This window comes from Pelophylax lessonae, assembly GCF_965119305.1.
Source record: "Pelophylax lessonae genome assembly, chromosome: 5".
NCBI classification, from domain to species: Eukaryota; Metazoa; Chordata; class Amphibia; order Anura; family Ranidae; genus Pelophylax; species Pelophylax lessonae.
Genome location: NC_138772.1, coordinates 238,417,454 through 238,440,474, shown reverse-complemented (window position 1 = coordinate 238,440,474; position 23,021 = coordinate 238,417,454). Strand labels below are relative to the sequence as shown.

At 42.1% G+C, this 23,021-nt stretch overlaps 1 protein-coding gene across 1 annotated transcript in view; it reads left to right on the top strand.

Moving 5' to 3' along the window:
* Window positions 1-23,021, top strand: part of ADCY2 (adenylate cyclase 2) — a gene marked incomplete at both ends in the record, with an annotated part of 1,451,075 nt that overhangs the window by 106,807 nt on the left and 1,321,247 nt on the right. The window contains one exon of the mRNA XM_082258935.1: window positions 508-669. Within this exon, the coding sequence (XP_082115061.1) occupies window positions 508-669 (162 nt within the window). The remainder of the gene's footprint in view (window positions 1-507; window positions 670-23,021) is intronic.

Below are 23,021 nucleotides of genomic sequence, written 5' to 3'. Positions count from 1 at the left end.
ACAAATAAGTTTAGTACAGATTAGGCAAAGGAGGTGTGGATTTTCACAGATTCTTCACCAATCTTTCCTAATAACATGGGTAAACTGCTGCTTTTGTAATGTACCTGTTCATTTACACTGGGTCCCTTAATGCACTCTGTTCTGCTCATCAAATCTAGAACCCCTAAAATGAAAATCTTAAAGATCCAAGCCCACTATAGGTTCAGTCACTTGATTCCAATATTATATAAAACTCCCCTATTTAGCGTTAAAGTCTACAATACCACAATTCTCTCAAACTAGAACAAAAATGAAGCAGGTAACTTGTCTCAGATTCATGATACGGATCTTAGCACTACATACTCTTTTATACTTTGAAGCCAGGAAAAAAATGCCCATGTAGTATATTTATAATACACAGAATTAATCACATTATGTTTGTGCCACTAAAGATATGAAAATATAAAAGTTTTCTTTTACTGAATTTCTGTAAGGTGATGAATACTTTTGTTCTTCTCTCTTGGCTAGGTGTCATTTTTCTTATTCATCATATTTGTGGCATATACCATGCTTCCTTTCAACATGAGAGATGCTATAATTGCCAGTGCTTTGACTGCCTTGTCACACACAGTCGTTTTAAGTGTCTATTTATCTGCCTCAGAGGATAAAAGGGAACATCTGATCTGGCAGGTATGTGCATTACATTACCTATGTAATAAAAATACAAAAAAAGATTTAATTGAAATTGTGATTGTCAAAGTCAAAATGTGGATTGTTTGTTTCAATTTATTTCCTACATTGCTATCTATATCCTCACATATGATGTGATAAAAAAAAAGTAGTAAGGGCACAAATAAAGTCAGTCTGGAACAGTCCACAGTTCATGTCTGGGGACAATGAAGTAGTATTAGCACAAAGGCAAACTGGAACAGTCCATGATTCACGGCTAGGGACCATGAATTAAGTTGCAGCACAGAAAAGAAGCTTTACTTAAAAGGTCCTGGAACAAGATCAGCCCATAGGTGCAGCCTCCTGCAAAGCAGTCCACCTTTCAATTCAAAGGGCTTCGGGGGCAGGCAGCCCTCCTCCTCTAATCCCATAGATCCATCTCCAAAAAGATAATCTCCTCAGAGCTGCAGACTTTTTAACAGCAGCCCAGCTACCATCTTGGGCATACCTTCCCAGAAATTGGCTAGGCCCTGCTCAATATTCAGATTTGACATTTGAATTCTCCCTCCCTTCTTCTGAAGGTGGGTGGAGCAATCAAACACACAGCCTGTGCAGCCCTGAATAAGCCAGACCAAAAAATTGCTACTCTAATTACACCAGAAGGCAAAAATGTTATCTACTTAGCAGCCTAACTAAGAGGGCACTATATATATATATATATATATATATATATATATATATATATATATATATATATATATATATATAAAGTGTGACAATGCGGGGGCTGCACTTTGGAGAAAAAAGTGCCTGTAAGTGCACTCAGTGATTACAATGGTGGAGAAGTTGCATAGGTAGGTATAATCTTTATGGGGAGGGGAAGCATAACAGGAGGGGTGTTAGGAGGGAGAGGAGGCAGTGTGGAAGAGGGAGGGGGTGTCTAGGATGACAGGAGGGAGAACAGTGTAAGAGGAAGGGGTTCAGAGTGGGTGAATGTGTGAAAAAGGTTACATGGGGATGGAAGTATGACAGAAGTGGAGACATTATGCGGAGGGTTAGTGGGGTAAAGAGTGACTGGAGCAGGACATGGCGACAGGAGAAAGGGTGTTATTGGCTGAAGGGGAGGATGGAGAACATAGCAACAGGAGGGGGTGCAGGAAAATAGGAAGCAATGCTGTGATAAGCAGGCTGCGCTGGTGCTGATTGGGTGGGAGCAGCTGGAGAGCTCATTCTCTTCTGATGCTACTGCAGTAAAGTGTGGGAGAGCAGACTAAGGAGAAGAAAGTTGCATAGCAGCAAAAGGTGAGTGCACTCATTCCTAGCTTGCACATGCACCAGCAGCAGGGCTGGGGAACCAGGAGGTAAGGCTGCAGGGGGCTGAGTTGTTGGAGAAATCAGCAAGGGGTCTAGTGGGAAAAAGGAGAGCCCGGCAGAAATAGAGGCTTGAGAGGGCTGAGCTCTTAGGCTGGGTACACATGGGCCACATATCAGCCAATATCGGCCTGGTTTAACAGAAGCCAGCTGATATTTGGTCAGCTATCTTTCCAACAGAAGCCAGTCTAATGGAAAACCAGCATCCAATCAGTACTAGCAGCAAATGGCAGCACGCGCTGATTAGTATGGCAGGGGCAGTCCCAGGGCATGTGGCAGAAACATAGAGAAAGGAGCAGCGCCATCTAAGTGCAGCAATCAATTAATCATTTATTAAGGGTAAAAAAGAGCAACTCACAATATAGCAATAATGAAGCACTTTGTGTAAGCAGTATCTGCTTTACAGAAAAAATGATTAACACGAAAAAAAAAAACCTTTCCACAAAAATGATAAACTAAAAATTAAGAAGGATCCTAATGTACAGGTATAAAAAGACACCATAAAGATCATAAATATATAGTGTGACGGTGTTCACCATCACTGGGAGTGAAAGACAGATAATTAATGGTTTGAATTGCTTCAGATGGGATAGTAATATTTGTCAGCAATATCATTCATATAGAAATTTGAAGATTTATTCCCACTTCACACTGGGAGACTTAGACTGTTATAGTCCATTGCCATGAAGTCTGACTCCTAAATAATGTGTGCATTCCATGTCCCTGCATGCCAGACAGGCTTCCCTATTGTTTGTGTATTGAAATGAAATGTGGATTCTGCCTGTCCCATTGATAAATGTTAATGACCTCACATTGTCCTGTCCAGATGGCTAGATAATTAGTTTAGGTTAATTCTGTTTCTGTATACACTTTCATCTGCATATGCTACTGTAATCAGGCAGAGTGGAGGGATTGTGTACACTGTATGGGAGTTTTCATTGGATTGTGAATGTCATGTCCTGTTTTCCACAAGGTTCACCTGGGTGGTAACCTTGTGGGGGAAAACTGTATAAAAGTATGTTTCTTGTTAAATAAAGAGTTATTCTTCACCCTCAATCTAGAGTCCTGTCTCTCATTGGGGGAACCTGCTACAAGGAATTGCTATGCTCTTCATACTCCCTTGGATAATCACTAAGCTCTTGTAAAAGCTTGTGTAAGAGCTTGTTCCTGCTGCACCCTCTGAGGAAAGAGAGATTCACCCACGGGAACCTGGAGCCTTGTCGTAGGTCCAGGGTGGGTAGGAGACGGCGAGATCCCAACCAAGCTGTGTTGGTTCGTGGGGTCTGAGGTGATTAATGTGTCTGGTGGAGTGCTAGGAGCCCTTGGGAAGCACTAGGAGCATCCGTCGACGGAGGTGCCCAGTCGGGGTGCCGGTTTATCCGTTACATTGGTGGCAGCGGTGGTATGGCATCCTAGTGCGAGGAAAAGCAGTTCAGAAACACACCGGTAATGTTATGGAGCAAGCTAACACCCATGCAGCGTCCCCATATGAGCAGGAGTTTCTCTGGAGGTTGCAGCAACACTTGGCCCAACAGGATGGGCCTGTATCAGAGGAAGGCATTCTGGACTGGAGAGATGTCACTCAAAAGGAAATGTAGTATGAGGCCTTAGAGGATGTGCAGTGGAGGCAGAGAGAGAGCCTTCCCAGTGAAGAACAGTAGTTCCAGGTATACATTGCCCTGCGGTTACCTTTCCTAGGACAGCAACCCCTGGATGAGTGGGTGACGGAGCTGTGGGACCTGATTTGGAAGGAGTTTAAGCTGGCTGAAGCTTACCGGGCACTAAAGTGGTACGCCACCCGGCGTGACCACTGGATGGCTGAACACAATATGCCCTAAGGTGAGGACTATAGTGCCCCGGGCTTGCTGTGGGAGGCCTTTGAGGAGAGCAATGGCTTTAGATGTCCAGCAGAGTTTCGGCGCTGGGAAATCCACACCAGGGAAGCCCTACTGGGTCTCCCCAAAGCGGATGACCTGGGGTCAGACCTGATTCATCTGGTCGGAATTGAGTGGGAACTGGAGCAGGACTACCAACGCCTGCTCTACTCTATTCCGCCCCAATCTTCCCTGCAAGCAGAGCCAGAGTGCTGGGTGTCAGATCCAGACCCACAACCCTTTAGTTGGAGAGACATTACAGACTGTTGGTACTGGGAAGACCCACCGATGGCAGGCGGAGATGGGACCAAGGTCTCTCTACCTGCCATACAGGGAGGCTGAGCAGCCGGCCCAGATCCCCAGCTACAGCAGGAATTAATGAGAATAGAGACAGTTGGTTCTACTCCCCAGTGGCAGAAAGGGTCACAGGAAGCCGAAGGTGTCGTCCTTCCTCCCCAGCAGTAGTGTACTTTTCAGGGAGAGGAGACAACTAATCCTTCTCCCCAACCACAGGGAGACAGCAGCCCTGACCCCAATGGTGCAGATGGGACCGCGGTCTCTGCACCAGACCTACAGGGATGCTGGACGGCCGGTCCAGATCCCCAACCTACCCCACAGGAATACCTGGAGGAGGAGGTAGGCGATACCTCCTCTCCACCGCAGACCCCCAACCAGGTCCTGGGGGTAGTATTCACCAACCCCAACCCAGTAGAAGAGCTGGCAACAGGGCAGAGTGCTACCAACCTCTGCCCAGCACCCGCAAAAGCTACAGAGTTCCAGGAAGCTGGGGAAATTGGCCCCTTGCCCCAGCAATAAGCTGATGAAGTAAAGCTTCCTCACCCAGCTGAAGCACTAGCAGCTGGACAGAGTCAACCACCTCCGCCCCACACCTGTGGCAGTTCCAAAGGCCCAGGGTGAGAAGGGAGAGGTGGTTGCTGTCCTCCCTCCGCAAAAGTCAGTCAGAGCGGAGGAAACTGTCTTCACTCCCCAGCCAGGATCTGTGCATCTGGGAGATGGTACTGGAGAAAGGTTGTCCCAACCACCAGATGAGGGTAAGGAAGATGGAGCAGCTGACTCCCCTTCCCAGCAGCAGTTGGTGCCCCAGAATGATGACACCAACCCAGCAGAAGAGCTGGCAACAGAGCAGAGTGCAGTTGGCCTATGCCCTCAACATACAAAAGATGGAGTTCCTGTGATAGTGGATGGGACTGCAGTCTTCACATTTATATGCCAGGGATGCTGGACAGTCAGCCCAGATCCCCAACAGCCTGATGAAGTGAGCTCCACCACCCTGTCTTCTCTCCAGCGGCTGAAAGGACTCCCAGGAGAAGGGCCAGTTCATGCTTCTCCCCAGTGGCGGGTATGTTCTACGAGAGAGGCAGAAGTTGGCTGGGTGAGTAACGCTGTTTTCTGGACAATTTGTTTTGGTTACTGGGTGGGTGCAGACATTGGGAGGGCCAGTGGAACACAGCCTACCTTAGAGAGGTTGGAAAACCGCTCTCTCAGCCCACTAGGCCCCTCTTATGTCTAAGTCACCCTGTGTCTATTAGGGACACAGGGTGCCCAAGAAGCCCAGTCTGGCCTGAACAAACCAGACTTCCACAGACGGATCAGCTATGAGAGCTTCATACGTCTTGCCAGGACAAACTTACAAACTATGTGAAACTTTGTCAAGGAAGCTGCCATGATAGATTGACTCTTTGGGACTTGTTACCCGACTAACTCAGGCACAGACCAGTTGTAGGTCTGGTACCCGGTTAGTCTACCTTTGGGGGGAAGATATTTGACGGTGTTCACCATCACTGGGAGTGAAAGACAGATAATTAATAGTTTGAATTGCTTCAGATGGGACAGTAATATTTGTCAGCAATTGTGTACACTGTATGGGAGTGTAAAACTCTGTGTTTATTGGATTTGGAATGTAATGTCCTGCTCTCCACAAGGTCCACCTGGGCGGTAACCTTGTTGGGGAAAACTGTATAAAAGTATGTTTCTTGTTCAATAAAGAGTTATTCTTCACCCTCAATCTAGAGTCCTGTCTCTCATTGGGGAAACCTGCTACAAGAGATTGCTATGCTCTTCATACTCCCTTGGATAATCACTAAGCTCTTGTAAGAGCTTGTATACTGCACTCTCCGGGGTAAGAGAGGTTCACCCACCGGAACCTGGAGCCTCGTCGTAGGTCCAGGGTGGGTAGGAGACGGCAAGACCCCAACTAAGCTGCGGAGGTTTGTGGGGTCTGAGGTGGATATGGTGTCTGGTGGAGTGCTTGGAGCCCTCGAGAAGCACTAGGAGCATCCGTCGAAGGAGGAGTGCTGGTTGATCCGTTACATATAGTATCTCACAAAAGTGACTACACCCCTCCCATTTTTGTTAATACTTTATTCTATCTTTTCACGTGAAAACGCTGAAGAAATGATACTTTGCTACAACGTAAAGTAGTGAGTGTACAGCTTGTATAACAGTGTAAATTTGCTGTCCCCTCAAAATAACTCAACACCCAGTCATTAATGTCTAAACCACTGGTAAAAAAAACAAGTACAGCCCTAAGTGAAAATGTCCAAATTGGGCCCAATTGGCCATTTTCACTCCCCTGTGTCATGTGATTTGTTAGTGTTACAAGGTCTAAGGTGTGAATGGGGAGCAGGTGTGCAAAATTTGGTGTTATCATTCTCACTCTCTCATACTGGTCACTGGAAGTTCAACATGGCACCTCATAGCAAAGAACTCTCTAAGGATCTGAAAAAAATAATTTTTACTCTACATAAAGATGGCCTAGCCTATAAGAAGTTTGCCAAGACCCTGAAACTGAACTGCAGCACGGTGTCCAAGGCCATACATTGGTTTAGCAGGACAGGTTCCATTGAGAACAGGTCTCGCCATGGTCAACCAAAAAAGTTGAGTGCACGCGCTCAGTGTAATATCCAGAGGTTGTCTTTGGGAAATAGATATATGCGTGCTGCCAGCATTGCTGCAGAGGTTGAAGGGGTGGGGGGGGTCAGCCTGTTAATGCTCAGACCATACACTGCACACTGCATCAAATTGGTCTGCATGGCTGTCATCTCAGGCGGAACCCTTTTCTAAAGATGATGTACAAGAAAGCCCGCCAAAGTTTGCTGAAGACAAGCAGATTAAGGACATGGATTACTGGAACCATGTCCTGTGGTCTGATAAGACCAAGATAAACCTATTGGTTCAGATGGTGTTAAGCATGTGTGGTCGCAACCAGGTGAGGAGTACCAAGACAAGTGTGTCTTCCTACAGTGAAGCATGGTGGTGGGAGAGTCATGGTCTGGGGCTGTATGAGTGCTGCCAGCTCCGGGGAGCTACAGTGCATTAAGGGAAACATGAATGCCAACATGTACTGTGACGTACTGAAGCAGCACATGATCCCCTCCCTTCGGAGACTGGCCCGCAGGGCCATATTCCAACATAACGACCACAAACACACCTCCAAGATGACCACTGCCTTGCTAAAGAAGCTGCGGGTAAAGGTGATGGACTGGCCAAGCATGTCTCCAGACCTAAACCCTAGTAAGCATTTGTGGTGGGGCATCCTCAAACGGAAGGTGAAGGAGTGCAAGGTCTCTAACATCCACTAGATATCATCACGGAGGAGTGAAAGAGGACTCCAGTGGCAACCTGGGAAGCTCTAGTGAACTCCATGCCCAAGATGGTTAAGACATATATATATATATATATATATATATATATATATATATATATAATATATAAAGAGAGAGCGAGAAATCAATGTATGCTCTATACTGAACTGACCGATAGATACTCAATGGTCTAATATATAATCAATTGATAAACTGCAAATTACTTTCCTCTACCTGCCTCAGTCATGATCCTCTCCCTGCCTAAGTTACTGCTAGCAATGTGTCTAATTAGAATACACTGCACTTTCAGATAAAGTGCAAATCACTCTCCTCTCCCTGCCTCAATCACGATCCTCTCACTGCCTAACTCACTGCTAGCAATGTCTCCAATTAGACTGCACTACACTGTCTGATAAACTGCAAATCCCTCTCCTCTCCCTGCCTCAATCACGTTCTTCTCCCTGCCTCAACTACTTGCTATCTTGCCCGCACAGTCACACTACACGTGGCTGCTGTGCGAGCAGCCTTTATATAGTGTGGGGCATGTACTTAGCCCCTGAGCCATGATTGGCTAAAGGCAGCCTGCCTTTGTCCAGTCATGGCAGAGATAATTTGATTGGCCAAATGGAGGTCAGGGTGCATGCTTTGGCCGATCACATAATGCACTGCACGCGCAGTGCATTATGGATGTGGGCGCTCAAATTTCCCGCGAAGAAGCACATTTGTTCGTCATTCGACGAACTCGAAGCTCATCCCTAGTGGACACTAGCCTGGGTGATCAGTGAGTAAAAGGCAGTAAAACTGCTCAATACTCACTGATCGCCGCCTGCCAGCACTGTGTGAGGAGAAGCAGAGCCGATCGCCATGACAATGGTTGTATTGACATCACATGATGGCTGTGTTTGGACACAGCCGTCATGTGATCAGGAGGGCCAATCACAAAGCCCTCCTGCCGAGCGGTGTTGTGCTGTATCCCAGAGACACAGGCACACTAAAAAATGGTTGGTATAATTAGCTCGATCTCAGTTTTTGCTGACGACACAAAAAATTGGGCAGTAACTTCACAGCAAGATATAGAAACTTTACAAGAAGCCCTCAATAAAATAATGGGGTGGGTAACTACATGGAAAATGGGGTTTAATATTGAAAATAGTAAAGTAATGCACTTGGGGGCTAAACATATAAATAACTACAAGTTACTCACTAGGAGGATAACCCCTGGGGGAATCCAGGATAGAGAAAGACCTGGGGGTCCTAGTTGAAAATAGACTGAGCAATACTATGCAATGTCAAGCTGCAGCAAACCGACTATTAGCAAGAATTAAAAAGAGAATTTACTCCAGAGATAAAATGATAATCCTGCCACTTTATAACACTTTGGTTAGTCCACTTCCATCCAGTTCTGCTCACCAGTCCTCAGGAAGGATGTGCTGAAGCTGGAGAGAGTTTAGAGAAGGGCAACAAAATTAATAAGGGGACTGGAGTACCTCAATTACGAGGAATGACTACATGCACTAACCCTATGTTCACACCTATGCGTTTTTTTTTTGTGCGTTTTGCGGAAACGCACTACAGTCACAGTCGGCTTTTCTGCCCGTGGCGTGCGGACATCATCAAAGCGAGACGGAGGACGGGCGGAAAAGCCAACCGGCTGGCGGATTGTCACTATTCTGTTCAGAGCGTTCTCAATCCGATGTTTGTAAGTTGCTTTCCTTTGTTATAACATTAAAATATACAGTTTTACACTATGGGGTATTTTATTTTTATTTATGTGACCCTGTGACCGGTGCCTCCACTGGGAGATACGAATTTCCACCATTTTGGAGGTATTTGAGTCTGAATTTTGGCATACAAGAGACCTTGGTGGATCTGATTCCTATGCCTGGCGTTAATTTATAATCCATCTGGTAAGCAGTTTGTGGATTGGGGTGACGGTCACCGTTCCTGTGTGGATTGTGGTATCCATCTAGATTATCTTTCATTTCTTTCCACTGGCATACTACCTTTTTTCGTCTGGTAAGCAGATAGCACTATTGGTGGTGGTACTGTGTTTTGGAGAAAGTTGGGTGTCCAAATACACTATTTTTGGCTATTGTTATATTTCTATCTGATAAGCAGATTGTACTTTTGGTGATGGTCACGGCACATTCGGTGGTGATAATATACCTGGAATTTGTCACTCAATTTTCATGGCTTAGTGGGATATATTCCACGTCTATTATACAGTATATTAGTCAATTAACATTTATCAGTTTTACGCTATGGGATCCTATACCATCTTCTTTTCTATGTGCGTGATCTAAATGCCTGCTAAGTCATCTTATGGTACAATACCTGAAACACAGTGGAATTTGATCTGGCTGTAGAATATCCGTTTGGAGATCTTGGGTGTACAAACCCCTGCATAGGGCACAATTTTTGATTCACTTTGGTAAGCAGTTTGTACCACTAGTGGATGTTCGACATACCCAGTGGACCCTATGAACACTTAAATTTATATCTTTTGGAGTTTCAAACAGAGACCTATGGACTTTTTCGAATTTCACTATATATTTGATATTGTGTGGTTATAGCACTTTTCAATTGAGTAGCGTGGCTTGTTTTTTATAATCATTGGTTGTTAAACATGTGGTGGCCGGCTTCCCGGCCCGCTACTTAGCAACCTGCTATACACAGCGTGTTTAAAGAAAAAATGCAAAATGCACGAAAACTGAATGCGAAAACGCATCAAAAACACCGTAAAACGCACCTGAAATAGCATCTACCACAACCGCATAGATGTGAACCTAGTGTAAATGTATTCTCCCTGGACAAGAGACGCTTGAGAGGAGATATGATAGTGTTATACAAATATCTCAATAGTGATCCCAGCGTAGGAAGAAAAATTATTCAGTCTCAGGGCATGTTTCCTACAAAATTGGAGAAGTGTTTTAACCTTAAATTGTTACTAAACCCACAGCAGTAAAACCAGTTTGCATATGCAGTAAGCATGTTTGTTATACTCACAGTGAAACCTAAGGGGTTGTCTTCTCTGATCCTCCCCGTCTTCCACGGTCCCCAATCTATCTGCTGATAGAACAGAGCCTTGGGGCAAGTTGCACATGCTCAGTATGGTGTGTATTCTTGGGAGTGTACATGTGATCAGCACAGGGCCAATCATCACTGTCCAGACAGAGGGTCAGGGGTCCTTGCAGTCCCATAGGACAATTAGAGGAGAATGAAAACTCCACCAAGCTTTAACCAGACACTGATAGAAGTCACAAGAATGCTAATTACTGTGGAAAAGCATAGGTATTTAGCAGTTTATATTTACTAAAATAATTGCATGTCCGTGTTCTGTGTACTGTGGGAGAGCATATATAATGAATGCAGGGTCCTGGGTTTAGTAACACTTTATGCTGCACAGGGGGTTTTTCACTGTCAGGGCGATAAGAATGTGGGATATGGGAAATGATTATTGACATAAACACACATACACCAATTACACAAGTTGGACTTGATGAACCAGTGTCTATATTCTACCTTACCATTACCAACTATGTAACTTTGAAAATATAAGTGACAGAATTATATTTGATTATTCTAAATCAAATAAATATGCATCTCTTAGAAAGACCTGCTGAATAAACCTTAGTAGTATTAACAAATATTGGTTCAAAATCTCTCATCACTTATTCTAAAAATATGAATTACAGATTTTCTAGATGCATCAGTTTGTGCACTTTGCTGTGAATGTTCTGTTGTAAGATCTACCTGTAAAGATTTAGATGACAAAGTTTTGAACCATTGTGAATACCTCTTATGTAATTCTCTGAACCATTTTACTCTAGGAGAAAATTTAGGTTGGGTTCACACTTATGCAATGCGAATGGGTGCGACTGTCATGCGGATTTGTGTTAATAACAGTGCGACTGTCATGCAAATTGAATGCGTTGCCCCATGGAATTTTGCGCAGCTGCGGTTTCTGGTCCGGCCAATCAAACGCAAAAATGTTAACTTCCTGTACACTTCTTGGTTTTTGTGGGTACAGTACTGGGGTGTGTAATATGGTGTGTGTTGTGTAGTGTGGTGGTTGTAGCATGTTTGGTTATATGCCCTTGGTCATGGCAGCCCATGCTACTGCTACTGCAGCAGTTCTGATAAAAAAGGACAAAACGAGGAGAAGGATGGTGATGAGAAGCTGAAGATACTGGGTCCATTTAGTAATTGCTAATAGGGAGGAGAGAGGCCAGTTCAGGATCCTCTATTATGAGCTCCGTCAACATGAAGAGAAGTTCTTCAATTATTCCCAGATGTCAGTGAATAGGTCAGTATGTGAGAGGGAGTCTATCTTTCTCCCTCTAATACTCATCCTCCTTCCCTCTCTTCCTCCCTCTCCCCCTCATCCTCTCTCTCTCCCCCCTCTCTCTCCCTTCCTCTTCCCCCCCCTCTCTCTCTCTCTCTCGCGCGCTTTTGCCCCTCTCTCTCTCCTTTTTTCTCTCCCTCTATCTCTCCCTTTCTCTTCCCTTCTCTCTCTCTTCCCCTCAGTCTCCCTTTCTCTCCCCCCCATCTCTCTCTTCCCCCCCTCTCTCTATCTCTCCCCCTCTCTTTCTTTCCCTCTCTCTTCCTTTCTCTCCCCCACTTTCATTCTTCCCCTCTGTCTCCCCCCTCTCTATACCTTTCTCTCCCCCTCTATCTCTCTTTCCCTTCCCCCCCCCCCTCTCCTTGCCTCCCCTTCCCCCATCCCCTCTCTCCACTACATAATTTTTTTTGTGTTTTATCTTTTAGTTTTGACGACTCACTAGGACTAATCGGTACCCGTTTGCAGTGTCAGAACACAACCTTCCATAATAGTGTTGAGCCAGCTGAAAGATTTACTAGTTACATTAAGGTAACGTTCCTTGATAGATTATGTAAATTGTCATCTTTTTCAACATAGTAAGCTATACAGTTAATGCAGACAGATATCATTCCAAAGTTTATTTTGAAATGTTTTTTTTTTTTCTCAAAAAATTAAACCTGCATGTACTTTGTCAAAATTGTATTTATAAAACATAAAATTTACGTAACAAGAACACCAACGGTAAGGTCAGAAGGAGTCTCCCTCTCCTTCTCATTTTCCTCCTCTTTCCCTTTTTCTCCCCCCTCATGCTCCCTTTCCCCTATTCCTCCCTCCCTCTCCCCCTCTCTTTCCATTTCTCTCTCCTCCTCTCTCTCTTTCCCTTTTTTTCGGAAAATATGAATCCTCATGTACATCGGAAAAAAAAAGTGGTATAACTTTTTTTTTACACAAAAAATGAGAAAACAAAAACACAAACAGTAAGGTGCCAGGGAGTCTCTCCCTCTCACCCTCATCTTCCCTCTCTCTTATCCTCCCTCTCCCCCTCATACTCTCTCTCCCTCTCTCTTTTTTCTTCAAAAATGTCCACATGTATATCAGAACAAACAAAGTGATATAATTTTCTTATAAAAAATAAATAAATAATTGGCATACAGCTAAAACAAATAAAACAAAGAGTGTAAAATGAATGTCAGTGCCAAAAGCATGGTAAATATTGTCATCTATAGATTAAAAAAGGTTGGGGAATTGTTTGTCAGTGGTTGGCACATTATGGCCTTGGGTTGTAGCTGCAGCAGAGGTCGGTAGTGAAACTCCAAGGATTTACATTGTTGTGTCAAGGAATATTGCCCCAATGGTACAAGCAGGGATGTTTCCGTATCTGGTGGCCTGCTTGGAGGCCCATATTGTGAATTTGGTTAAGGTATGGTTGAGGCAACTTTTTATCGATTTCTGATGGTGGGGATAGTGACTCTGAATTATTTGTTGGGGCAGCTCCAAAGGTCTTGGTGTAGATGGAAATTAGATTGGCATGGATGGGAGTTGAGCATAGAGCTGTGGTGGTCTGCTGGGGAGGGGGGTTGGGAAGAAGTAGAGGGGAGTCGTCTTATTTCTGGTAGTCTGTTTTTTGGGAAATTACTGAGGGAAGGAATAGGGGAAGGAATAGGATATGGTATTCGGGATGTGTAAAAGTGAAAGAGTGTATACACTGTCGTCATTTCAAAGTACCTGTCTGGCACGACACAACGGCAGGGCACATCACCAAGCTTAACGCGAATAACGTATGAGGAAAGCACTGTGTAATAATTTGTTGAGTGATGCCTGACACAATGCCTGACACAATGTGGAGTAGCTTTTCTGTATTATCTGTGCCTTCCGCTGGTTCAGCTGCCCTGCTACTTTGCTTCCTGTGGGAAGTTGATCCTTGCTTTCTACTGGCAGGAGTGCTAATGTCTGTTGTCTCCTCATGCTTAGTCTCTTGAGGTGTTGATGATAAAGACTCATTCAAATCCTGCATCTCCATAAATAATTCCTCAACATTGCTGCTTGCAAATGATACTCCCTCTTCTACATCAGCAGCAGCACCAAGCAACTCCTCCTCCTCCCAACTTGCTTCTGTGCTGTAATTACATTTTTTAGTTTAACTCCATTCGTTATCAGGCTCCAAATACATAAGACTGAAGATGATGGGGGTAGAGGGGTGGAAGGAAGGATGAAGACGAGGGGGGAGAGAGGATGAGGGGGAGAGTGAGGATAGGAGAATAAGAATGAGATGGAGGGATGCTGTGGGAGAGAGAGAGAGAGGGAGTGAGAAAGGATTATATTATGCTAACTAAAACATGCTTGAGGAAATCAAGGTATCTGGGGAACGCATAGGGATGTTTTGGAGGGGCACCAGATCCACTTGCTGCCTCACGTTTCCATCTCTAGTGTCTTTGCAGTGTGTCCCTTAGACTACACCACCTTGTACGTATGGCTAAAACTGGATGGTATAAAAAACATGACTAATTAATTTTCCATTCTTTTATTTCAGGTACCTCACAACAGGGAATACATTTGCAAGCTTGCGTTACGAGTTCAAGTTTGGGTAAATCCACCACCAGGAGCACAATTGTGGGCAACACCTGTATCACCATCTAGGATGTATTGAAATATGCAGTGATGAAAAACCAAACAAAGAGGTATGGGCCACTATAGCTGTTTTGGGAGTGCTGCAACTTCCCTAACTGTGTCGGTGCCCTAGACGGCAAGCACATCCGAATAGTCAGACCAGCTGGTAGTGGCACAAAATTCTTCAATTACAAAAAATATTTTTCATTTGTTCTGCTGGCAGTGGCTGATGCCAATAAATCATTCACCTACATTGATATTGGCTCGTATGAGAGCAGTTCAGACTCTAGAATTTTTTCACATTCAAGTTTTGGCAAAATACTTCAAGACAACATGCTCGACCTTCCAAATGATCGACCACTCCTTGGAACAACTCAACATTGTCTACCATTTATTTTTGTTGGGGGTGAGGCTTTCTCTCTTTCTGAACACCTTTTCAGACCTTATGCTAATCAGTCACTTTCTGTAGAGAAGTGAGTTTTTAATTACCAGCTCACTAGGGCACAATGAGTTGTGGAGTGCAGTTTTGGAATACTTGCAAATAAGTGGCGGTTTCTTCACACCCCTATTAGTCTCAACATGGAGCATGCCTTCAGTGCCATAAAGGTTGCCTGTGCACTCCACAATTTTTTTGGTGCTAGAGATGGATACCTCTTTGATTATTTGATGATATGAAAGGTGCAGAGTGGACCATAACGAGGGGCAACAACTGTAGAGGATTTAAAATACTACTTTATAGGTCCTGCCGGCCAGGTATCATGGCAGCTTGATGCTATTGAATACAAGTAAATAACAGTAACTTTGCTGTCAATGCTGCATGCTTTATTATCTGTATTTTTTTTAAATAAATAAGCTATAGCTCTAATGTTCACTAATGAGTAATGTATTTTTTTCATTTTTGTTCCAATCTGTGGCAACATACTGAGACTGCAAGAACATTACAGTTTGCACACCACAGAGGCTGAATTGACAGTGTACTCTTATGACATAAAACACAAACTCATGATATATTACTGCAAGAGTACATGAAGTTGGCTACCTGGGATCTTTAAAAATGTGATGGACTACTAAGTGAAATGCGGACATAGATGGTTCAAATCTCTGATAGTTCAGCAACCATTAATCAATCAATCGACCAACTTGGGTCAAACCAGCCTATCGGTTTTGATATATGATTAATACTAGCAGATATTTTATCACACTAGGAGAACACACAGAGGGTTATTTACTAATAAAATGAAGAGTACAAAATCCGGTGCAGTTCTGCATAGAAAACAAATCAGCTGAAGTTAGAAGCTAATTGGCTACCATGCATGGCTGCACCTGATTCTGAGTACAACCAATGGCTCTGTGTGAGGGATATCCCCATCATTACGGACTAACTTATGGTGATCCTTATCTATGGCTCGCTGTAGGATCACACAAATTGCATTGATTGCATATACACAGGTACCATATATACTTATGTTTTTGTTTGAGAACTGTAGGTGTGAAGCTGTTCAAATCTGTATACAGAGTTTTGTAAATCTCATCCAGGCCTCCATTCTTCCGGGCATTGTTCTTATATTCAGGAACCCGGCAGTCTCATATATATTGCCTGGCACAGACTGGTCGAATCAGCTCCTCATTGTCGATTCCACTGTTCTGATGTCTGGGGGCCATGATGATAGATGTGTACAGATGGGCACATGGACATCAGGCAGGAAACAGGAAGTGAGGAGGGGGGGGAGCAGGAGGGGGGGGGGATGTACATAAAAAAAGTAATCACACATATCTGAACAGAAGAATTCGATTTCAGTGTGGTTTCTATTGATGTCTATAAAGAGGAAATTCATAGCAATTGCAAGGCATAGATATAAACAACCCTCTATGAACACAATGTGTGTTTGATTGACATGCAATTCTAAGCCTTTTGTAATGCATTCAATTTGCAATAGACTTGCATCAGTGTGAACCAAGACATTACTGAGATACATTGGTTTGCAATGCAATGAAAGGCAATATTGTACATTATTTAAAGTGGTTTTATGCATGAAGGTAAAAAAACCTCCTCTGTGCAGCAGCCCCCCCAATACTTACCTGAAACCCCATCACGAGCCATTAATGTGCACGAGAGCCTTGGCTCTCCTGGGACTGTCACTCATTGGCTGCCAATCACAACCAGTAAGCCAATGAGGAGAGAGGGGATGGGGCCAAGCCATGGCTCTGTGTCTGAATAGACATGAAGAGCAGCGGCTCAGGAGCTGCTTTTGCTGGGGGCACTCAGCAGGAGGAACGGGCCTGGAGCACTGGTGGAGGATCCAGGCTGCTCTGTGCAAAACCACTGCACAGATCAGGTAAGAATGTCATGTTTGTTATTTAAAAAACAAACAAAAAAAAAACAAGCCTTTAATATCACTGTTGGGGGAATTCTGCAGATTCCGTCTCAACATTTCAAGACCTCTTTCTGTGTTTGACCTCAATGATCAATTACACCATTGTTTTGTCTCAAAGATAAAATGTTGGTTTAACTTTATCATCACATTTAAGTACAATCTCTCTGCAATGGTTTAGTTGATATAAAAACTAACACAATGACTTGTGAGTTGTTGGTATTGGAATTGAAGAAATAGTCCTAACTGTTTTTTTGCAATAATTGTGTCTGTTCATGAATAATTTGCATATCAAGGAATTCTACCTGACTTTTCATCAACTGAACTTTTTCTGTGTTCAATTTTTAGCCTTGCTGCTTGTAACAAAGTAAACCCAGATAAAAGAGGGATATACTGCAAAATAATGAAGATATCTAATATTTTTGTATATAATTGAATAGATGAATGTACCAACTAGTTAATTGCACCACACCCTGGAGTTTTAACAACAAAACAAAATTCCAAGATTAAGGGTTTTTAAGGTGCCATTCTTACCGAATATCTCAAACAGTATTTTTAAATTTCAAAATGTTATTAAACATATAAAAATTAATCTCATAAAAGACAGTTGTCACTTGCATATGACAGTATCCCAAACTTTCCTCAACATGTTTCGCTAGATAATCATACCTTCTTCAGGAGATACATCTGGATAGTGTTTACATAAGCTTCTTTAGGAGATTAATCTGGATAGTGTTCACAGAAGCTAGATATAAATAATACACATAATTACTCATCACATTATTTCAACAAATGAATCACAATATTTCTATATACAGAAAATATTTGACATGTATTATGTCACATGACACACAAATGTGCTTACAATTACCGGGTCCCTAAAAGAAACATATATGGAAAAGTTTGGCATACTGTCATATGCAAGTGACAACTGTCTTTTATGAGATGAATTTTAATATGTTTAATAACATTTTTACAATTTTAAATACTGTTTGAGATATTTGGTAAGAATGGCACCTTTAAAAACCCTTAATCTTGGAAATTGTTTTGTTGTAATATTTTTGTATCTTAAGGCATTTCCGGATGATTAGTATTGATGGCCAGACTGACTTAAAAACAAAGTGTGAATTTATTGTCACACAGTTGGCATCATAAATACAATGTAAAAAGCATAACAGTTCAGTGTAGGTAAAAATATAAGAAATAAAAGCTACTTATGAAAAATGTGTCCAACTTGAAATCATGGCTGTATAGGCATGTGGGTTATTTCATGACCTTCTACTCTAAGCTGCAAGTTCAAGAAGAAGCAGAAAATTACGTCTTTAGGTTTCTGAGAGCAAGCACCTCTTTAAGATTGTCAAAAAGTATATGTAAAGTCTTTGTATGTCTGTGATGTGTGTGTTATCTCTACTAGTGTGTGTCTCCTTCTCGTGAGTGTGATCTCTTGGCTATATATCTTACATGTAGACATCATAACTTTGTAACGCTCAAAACCTTGTATGGCATAATAATTTCTGCAAACTACAGTTATTTCTATACAAGAGGAGGTACTAAATTCATAAAGTCATATATGGAATTTGATTGACAAGCCCACATGTAACACAGTAGTCTTCTTGTAATGTGGCTGATGTTATGTCATATAACCAAAAATCTACTTAAGTAACACATATATTACCATGTTATGCAACATTAATTAATAACTTTAGTAAATACATACAAATACTTTTAATTATGACTGAGATTACACTAATCCCAACTAACATTATTTAAACAAATATATGTATTTTTCCTCGTATTACATGGATCCTCTCTATTCTTGACTTCCCATGACATTCTATACCAGATACCTGACATATTACTGCCTCCGCTGAAGAAATTCATCACTAATCAGTTGATCTAGGTCATTCACACATATTAATATTATTATTAATCATAAAGCCACATATATTTATGTGCCGTGAATATAATATAATTCCAAAAAGTGGCAAACTATGAATTTGGAATTATTATCTAACATATACTCATTTATATTCTGAGTAGTCAGCAAAACTCATCCACAATAGAAAAAGAAATGCATGGAACAACACTATATCTACTTAAAAAGTGAAAATAAAAAAATTCACAAGGAAATTGTGCTTCAACATCTAAAGATGATAATCAGATGATCCTAATTGTGAAGATAAACATTGTGTAAAAATAAATGTGTAATATAAACACAGTTAATAAGGATAAGGTGTAAATTTTAATATGTGAACCAAAAATTGCAAAAAAGTCTGATAATCAAGTAAAAAGGAAAAAAATATATACAAATAAGATATCCAAATCCAGTGCAAAGTAGTGGGGAAACCAAAAAAAAAAAAATGTGATCCGATGAAATCAAGGTAAATAGTGGTAAACAAGTTGCTCTATCCCAACAACTGCCAATACATTGGGCACCAGGACATAAGGAAGTTTTTTTAAAAAAATGGTAATACAAGATTTGAATAAGCTACAAGGTAAAAAAAAGTTTGGGATTCAAAGGAACTTAGAGAAGGAATATAACAGCTTGAACAAAGGAAAAATATTGTAATTAGACCTGCTGACAAAAGTGGAGCTATTGTGATACTCTCAAAAGGAGTGTATACAAATAAGATGTCTAAACAACTAGAAGATTCCCAAACATACCTCAAATTGCTGAGTGATCCTACATTGACATATAAAAAGGAGTTGGATAAATGAGTTAAGAAAGGAAAAAGAAAAGGATTCCTCAATGAGAAGGAGGCAAAATACCGTGTACCTAATACTTGTCACATTTCGGTAATCTATATATTGTCTAAGATCCATAAGGAAAAACAAAACCCCCATGGAAGACCCATTGTTAATGACATTTATTCTGTTGGAGCTAGACTGGGGGAGTAAATTGGCTGTTTTTTGCAATCAGTGGTACAGAAAACGAAATCCTGTTTAAAGGATACTAAACATCTCATACAATTATCAAATAAGATCAAGTTTGACCCTGGACAATTTTATCTAGCAACAGCCGATATGGCATCTTTATATACAATTATCAATCATCAGGAAGTGTTTCAAGCCACAAGATGGACCCTGAGAGAGATGAGCAAATTGAAGTGTCAACAAAGGTGATTTATACAGAAGTACCTGAAGTATAGTTTGGGAAACAACTGCTTCTGGTATGATAATTTGTATTACAAACAAATACAAGGTGTAGCAATGGGAGCTAAATATGCACCAAGTGTGGCAAACCTGTATATGGCCCAATGGGAAGAGGAAGCTATATATACAATAATAGACCAATTCATTTGATTATGTACAAGAGGTATATCGATGACATTATTATTGTATGGGCCAGAGATAAAGATAGTCTATTACATTTTTGTCAGAATCTTAGTGTCAATGAAAAAAACATCAATCTGCCATGGGAAATAGATGAAACTAAAATGAACTTCCTTGATTTGGAAAATTAACTTCCTTGATTTGACAGGAACAGGGGACACTGAAGACAAAAACACATTTTAAGCCTATGGACAGGAACAGTTATAGCTTCCACCACAAACCATGGCTTGTTAATATACCTAAGGGACAACTAATAAGATTGGGGAGAAACTGTACAGATAAGAGATTATTATGTACAACAGGCAAAAGTGTTAGGAACAAGATTTATCAAAAAATGGGTACAAGGTTCCTTCATACAACGGAAAATCAGTGAAGAAGGAAACATTGAGAAATGCTGCTAAAGGATGAAAAGAAACATCCTAACAGGAAATTCCACTCATATTCGACTATAATATCCAAAATAAATGACTGGAAAGTACTGTTAGGAAACATTTCCTTATCTACTTGGATTGGAAAAAATACAACATTAGACACTAGATATCATGCAGGACAGAGGGAGCTGTCTATGTCTTGGAATGTCTACGCCATTTTCAATATATAAGGAGGACAAAAAGACCATTGGAAGCGCCTTAGGCCCCTTTCACATGATCTGACTGATCAGGTCTGCCTGTTTATTTTTCAAGTGGACCTCATCAGGCCACCCATTATGGAGAGGAGGATGTAAGCAGAGACATCGGTCTGTCATCCGATCCAACAAGATCAGCTTAAAACAGGCAGATGGCGATACGTTTATCATCCGTCAATCAGGTCGGATGGAATCAGATGGAAATAGACATACTGTTCGTTTTCATCCAATCTCCCCATAGAGGAGAGCGGGACTCTGAGAGTAGTGATGGACGAATATCGGCCGGGGCGGTATGCGAATGTCAGCCGCAAATTTTTCTCAAAAGTCTGCGAACCGCGAGTTCGTGGCGGGCCCCATTGACTTTAATGGGAGGCGAACTTTAAACACCTTTAGGTCATATTTGAGGCCACAAAAGACTTACTAGCTGTGCACAAATAGTCCCAGCACATGGACAATGTCATAACAGAAGTATTACAATTGGAAAAATTGCCCTAAAAATTATTTTTTTTTTACAGCAAAAAATTATTATTTTTTTTTTTCATAAATCAGCCAGAACTGACAGCAGCCGGTAAATATATGTCAAATACATATACGGTCCATTCACACATCTGTAAAATGGGTCCGGATCCATTCCACGATTTGGCGAACCTTTACAAACCCATTGATTTTCAATTCCAGTCTGAAAAATTAGGCATTCACAGGATACAGAAGTAAGTGTCGGCCATGAAAAGCCCCAAAAATTAGTCCACATGCGTTTACCTGACAGCAAATAACGTAGTTTTTGATGGCTGGAGGTACATTAGGCATTCACAGGATACAGAAGTAAGTGTCGGCCAGTATAGGCCCCAAAAATTAGACCACATGGGTTTACCTGACAGCAAAGAATGTATTATTTGGTGGCTGGAGGTACATTAGGCCTTCACAGGATACAGAAGTAAGTGTTGCCCATTCCAGGCCCCAAAAATTAGACCACATGGGTTTAGCCGGCAGCAAAGAACGTAGTATTTGAAGGATGGAGGCACATTAGGCATTCACAAGATACAAAAGTAAGTGTCGGCCAGTATAGGCCCCAAAAATTAGACCACATATGTTTACCTGAAAGCTAAGAACGTAGTATTTGGTGGCTGGAGGTACATTAGGCATTCACAGGATCAAGAAGTAAGTGTCAGCCAGTATAGGCCCCAAAAATTAGACCACATGGGTTTACCTGACATCAAAGAACGTAGTATTTGGTGGCTGGAGGTACATTAGGCATTCACAGGATACAGAAGTAAGTGTCACCCATTCCAGGCCCCAAAAATTAGACCACATGGGTTTACCTGACAGCAGAGAACGTAGTATTTGGTGGCTGGAGGTACATTAGGCATTCACAGGATACAGAAGTAAGTGCCGGCCAGTATAGGCCCCAAAAATTAGCCCACATGGGTTTACCTGACAGCAAAGAACGTAGTATTTGGTGGCTGGAGGTACATTAGGCATTCACAGGATACAGAAGTAAGTGTCCTCCAGTATAGGCCCCAAAAATTAGACCACATGGGTTTACCTGACAGCAAAGAACGTATTATTTGGTGGCTGGAGGTACCTTAGGCATTCACAGGATACACAAGTAAGTGTCGGCCAGTATAGGCCCCAAAAATTAGCCCACATACGTTTACCTGACAGCTAAGAACTTAGTATTTGGTGGCTGGAGGTACATTAGGCATTCACAGGATACAGAAGTAAGTGTCAGCCAGTATAGGCCCCAAAAATGAGACCACATGGGTTTACCTGACAGCAAAGAACGTAGTATTTGGTTGCTGGAGGTACATTAGGCATTCACAGGAGACAGAAGTAAGTGTCACCCATTCCAGGCCCCAACAATTAGCCCACATGGGTTTACCCGACAGCAAAGAACGTAGTATTTGGTGGCTGGAGGTACATTAGGCATTCACAGGATACAGAAGTAAGTGTCTGCCAGTATAGGCCCCAAAAATTAGACCACATGGGTTTACCTGACAGCAAAGAACGTAGTATTTGGTGGCCGGAGGTACATTAGGCATTCACAGTATACAGAAGTAAGTGTCGGCCAGTATAGGCCCCAAAAGTTAGCCCACATGGGTTTACCTGACATCTTAGAACATAGTATTTGGTAGCTGGAGGTACATTAGGCATTCACAGGATAAGAAAGTGTCGGCCAGTATAGGCCCCAAAAATTAGCCCACATGGATTTATCTGACAGCTAAGAACGTAGTATTTGGTGGCTGGAGGTACATTAGGCATTCACAG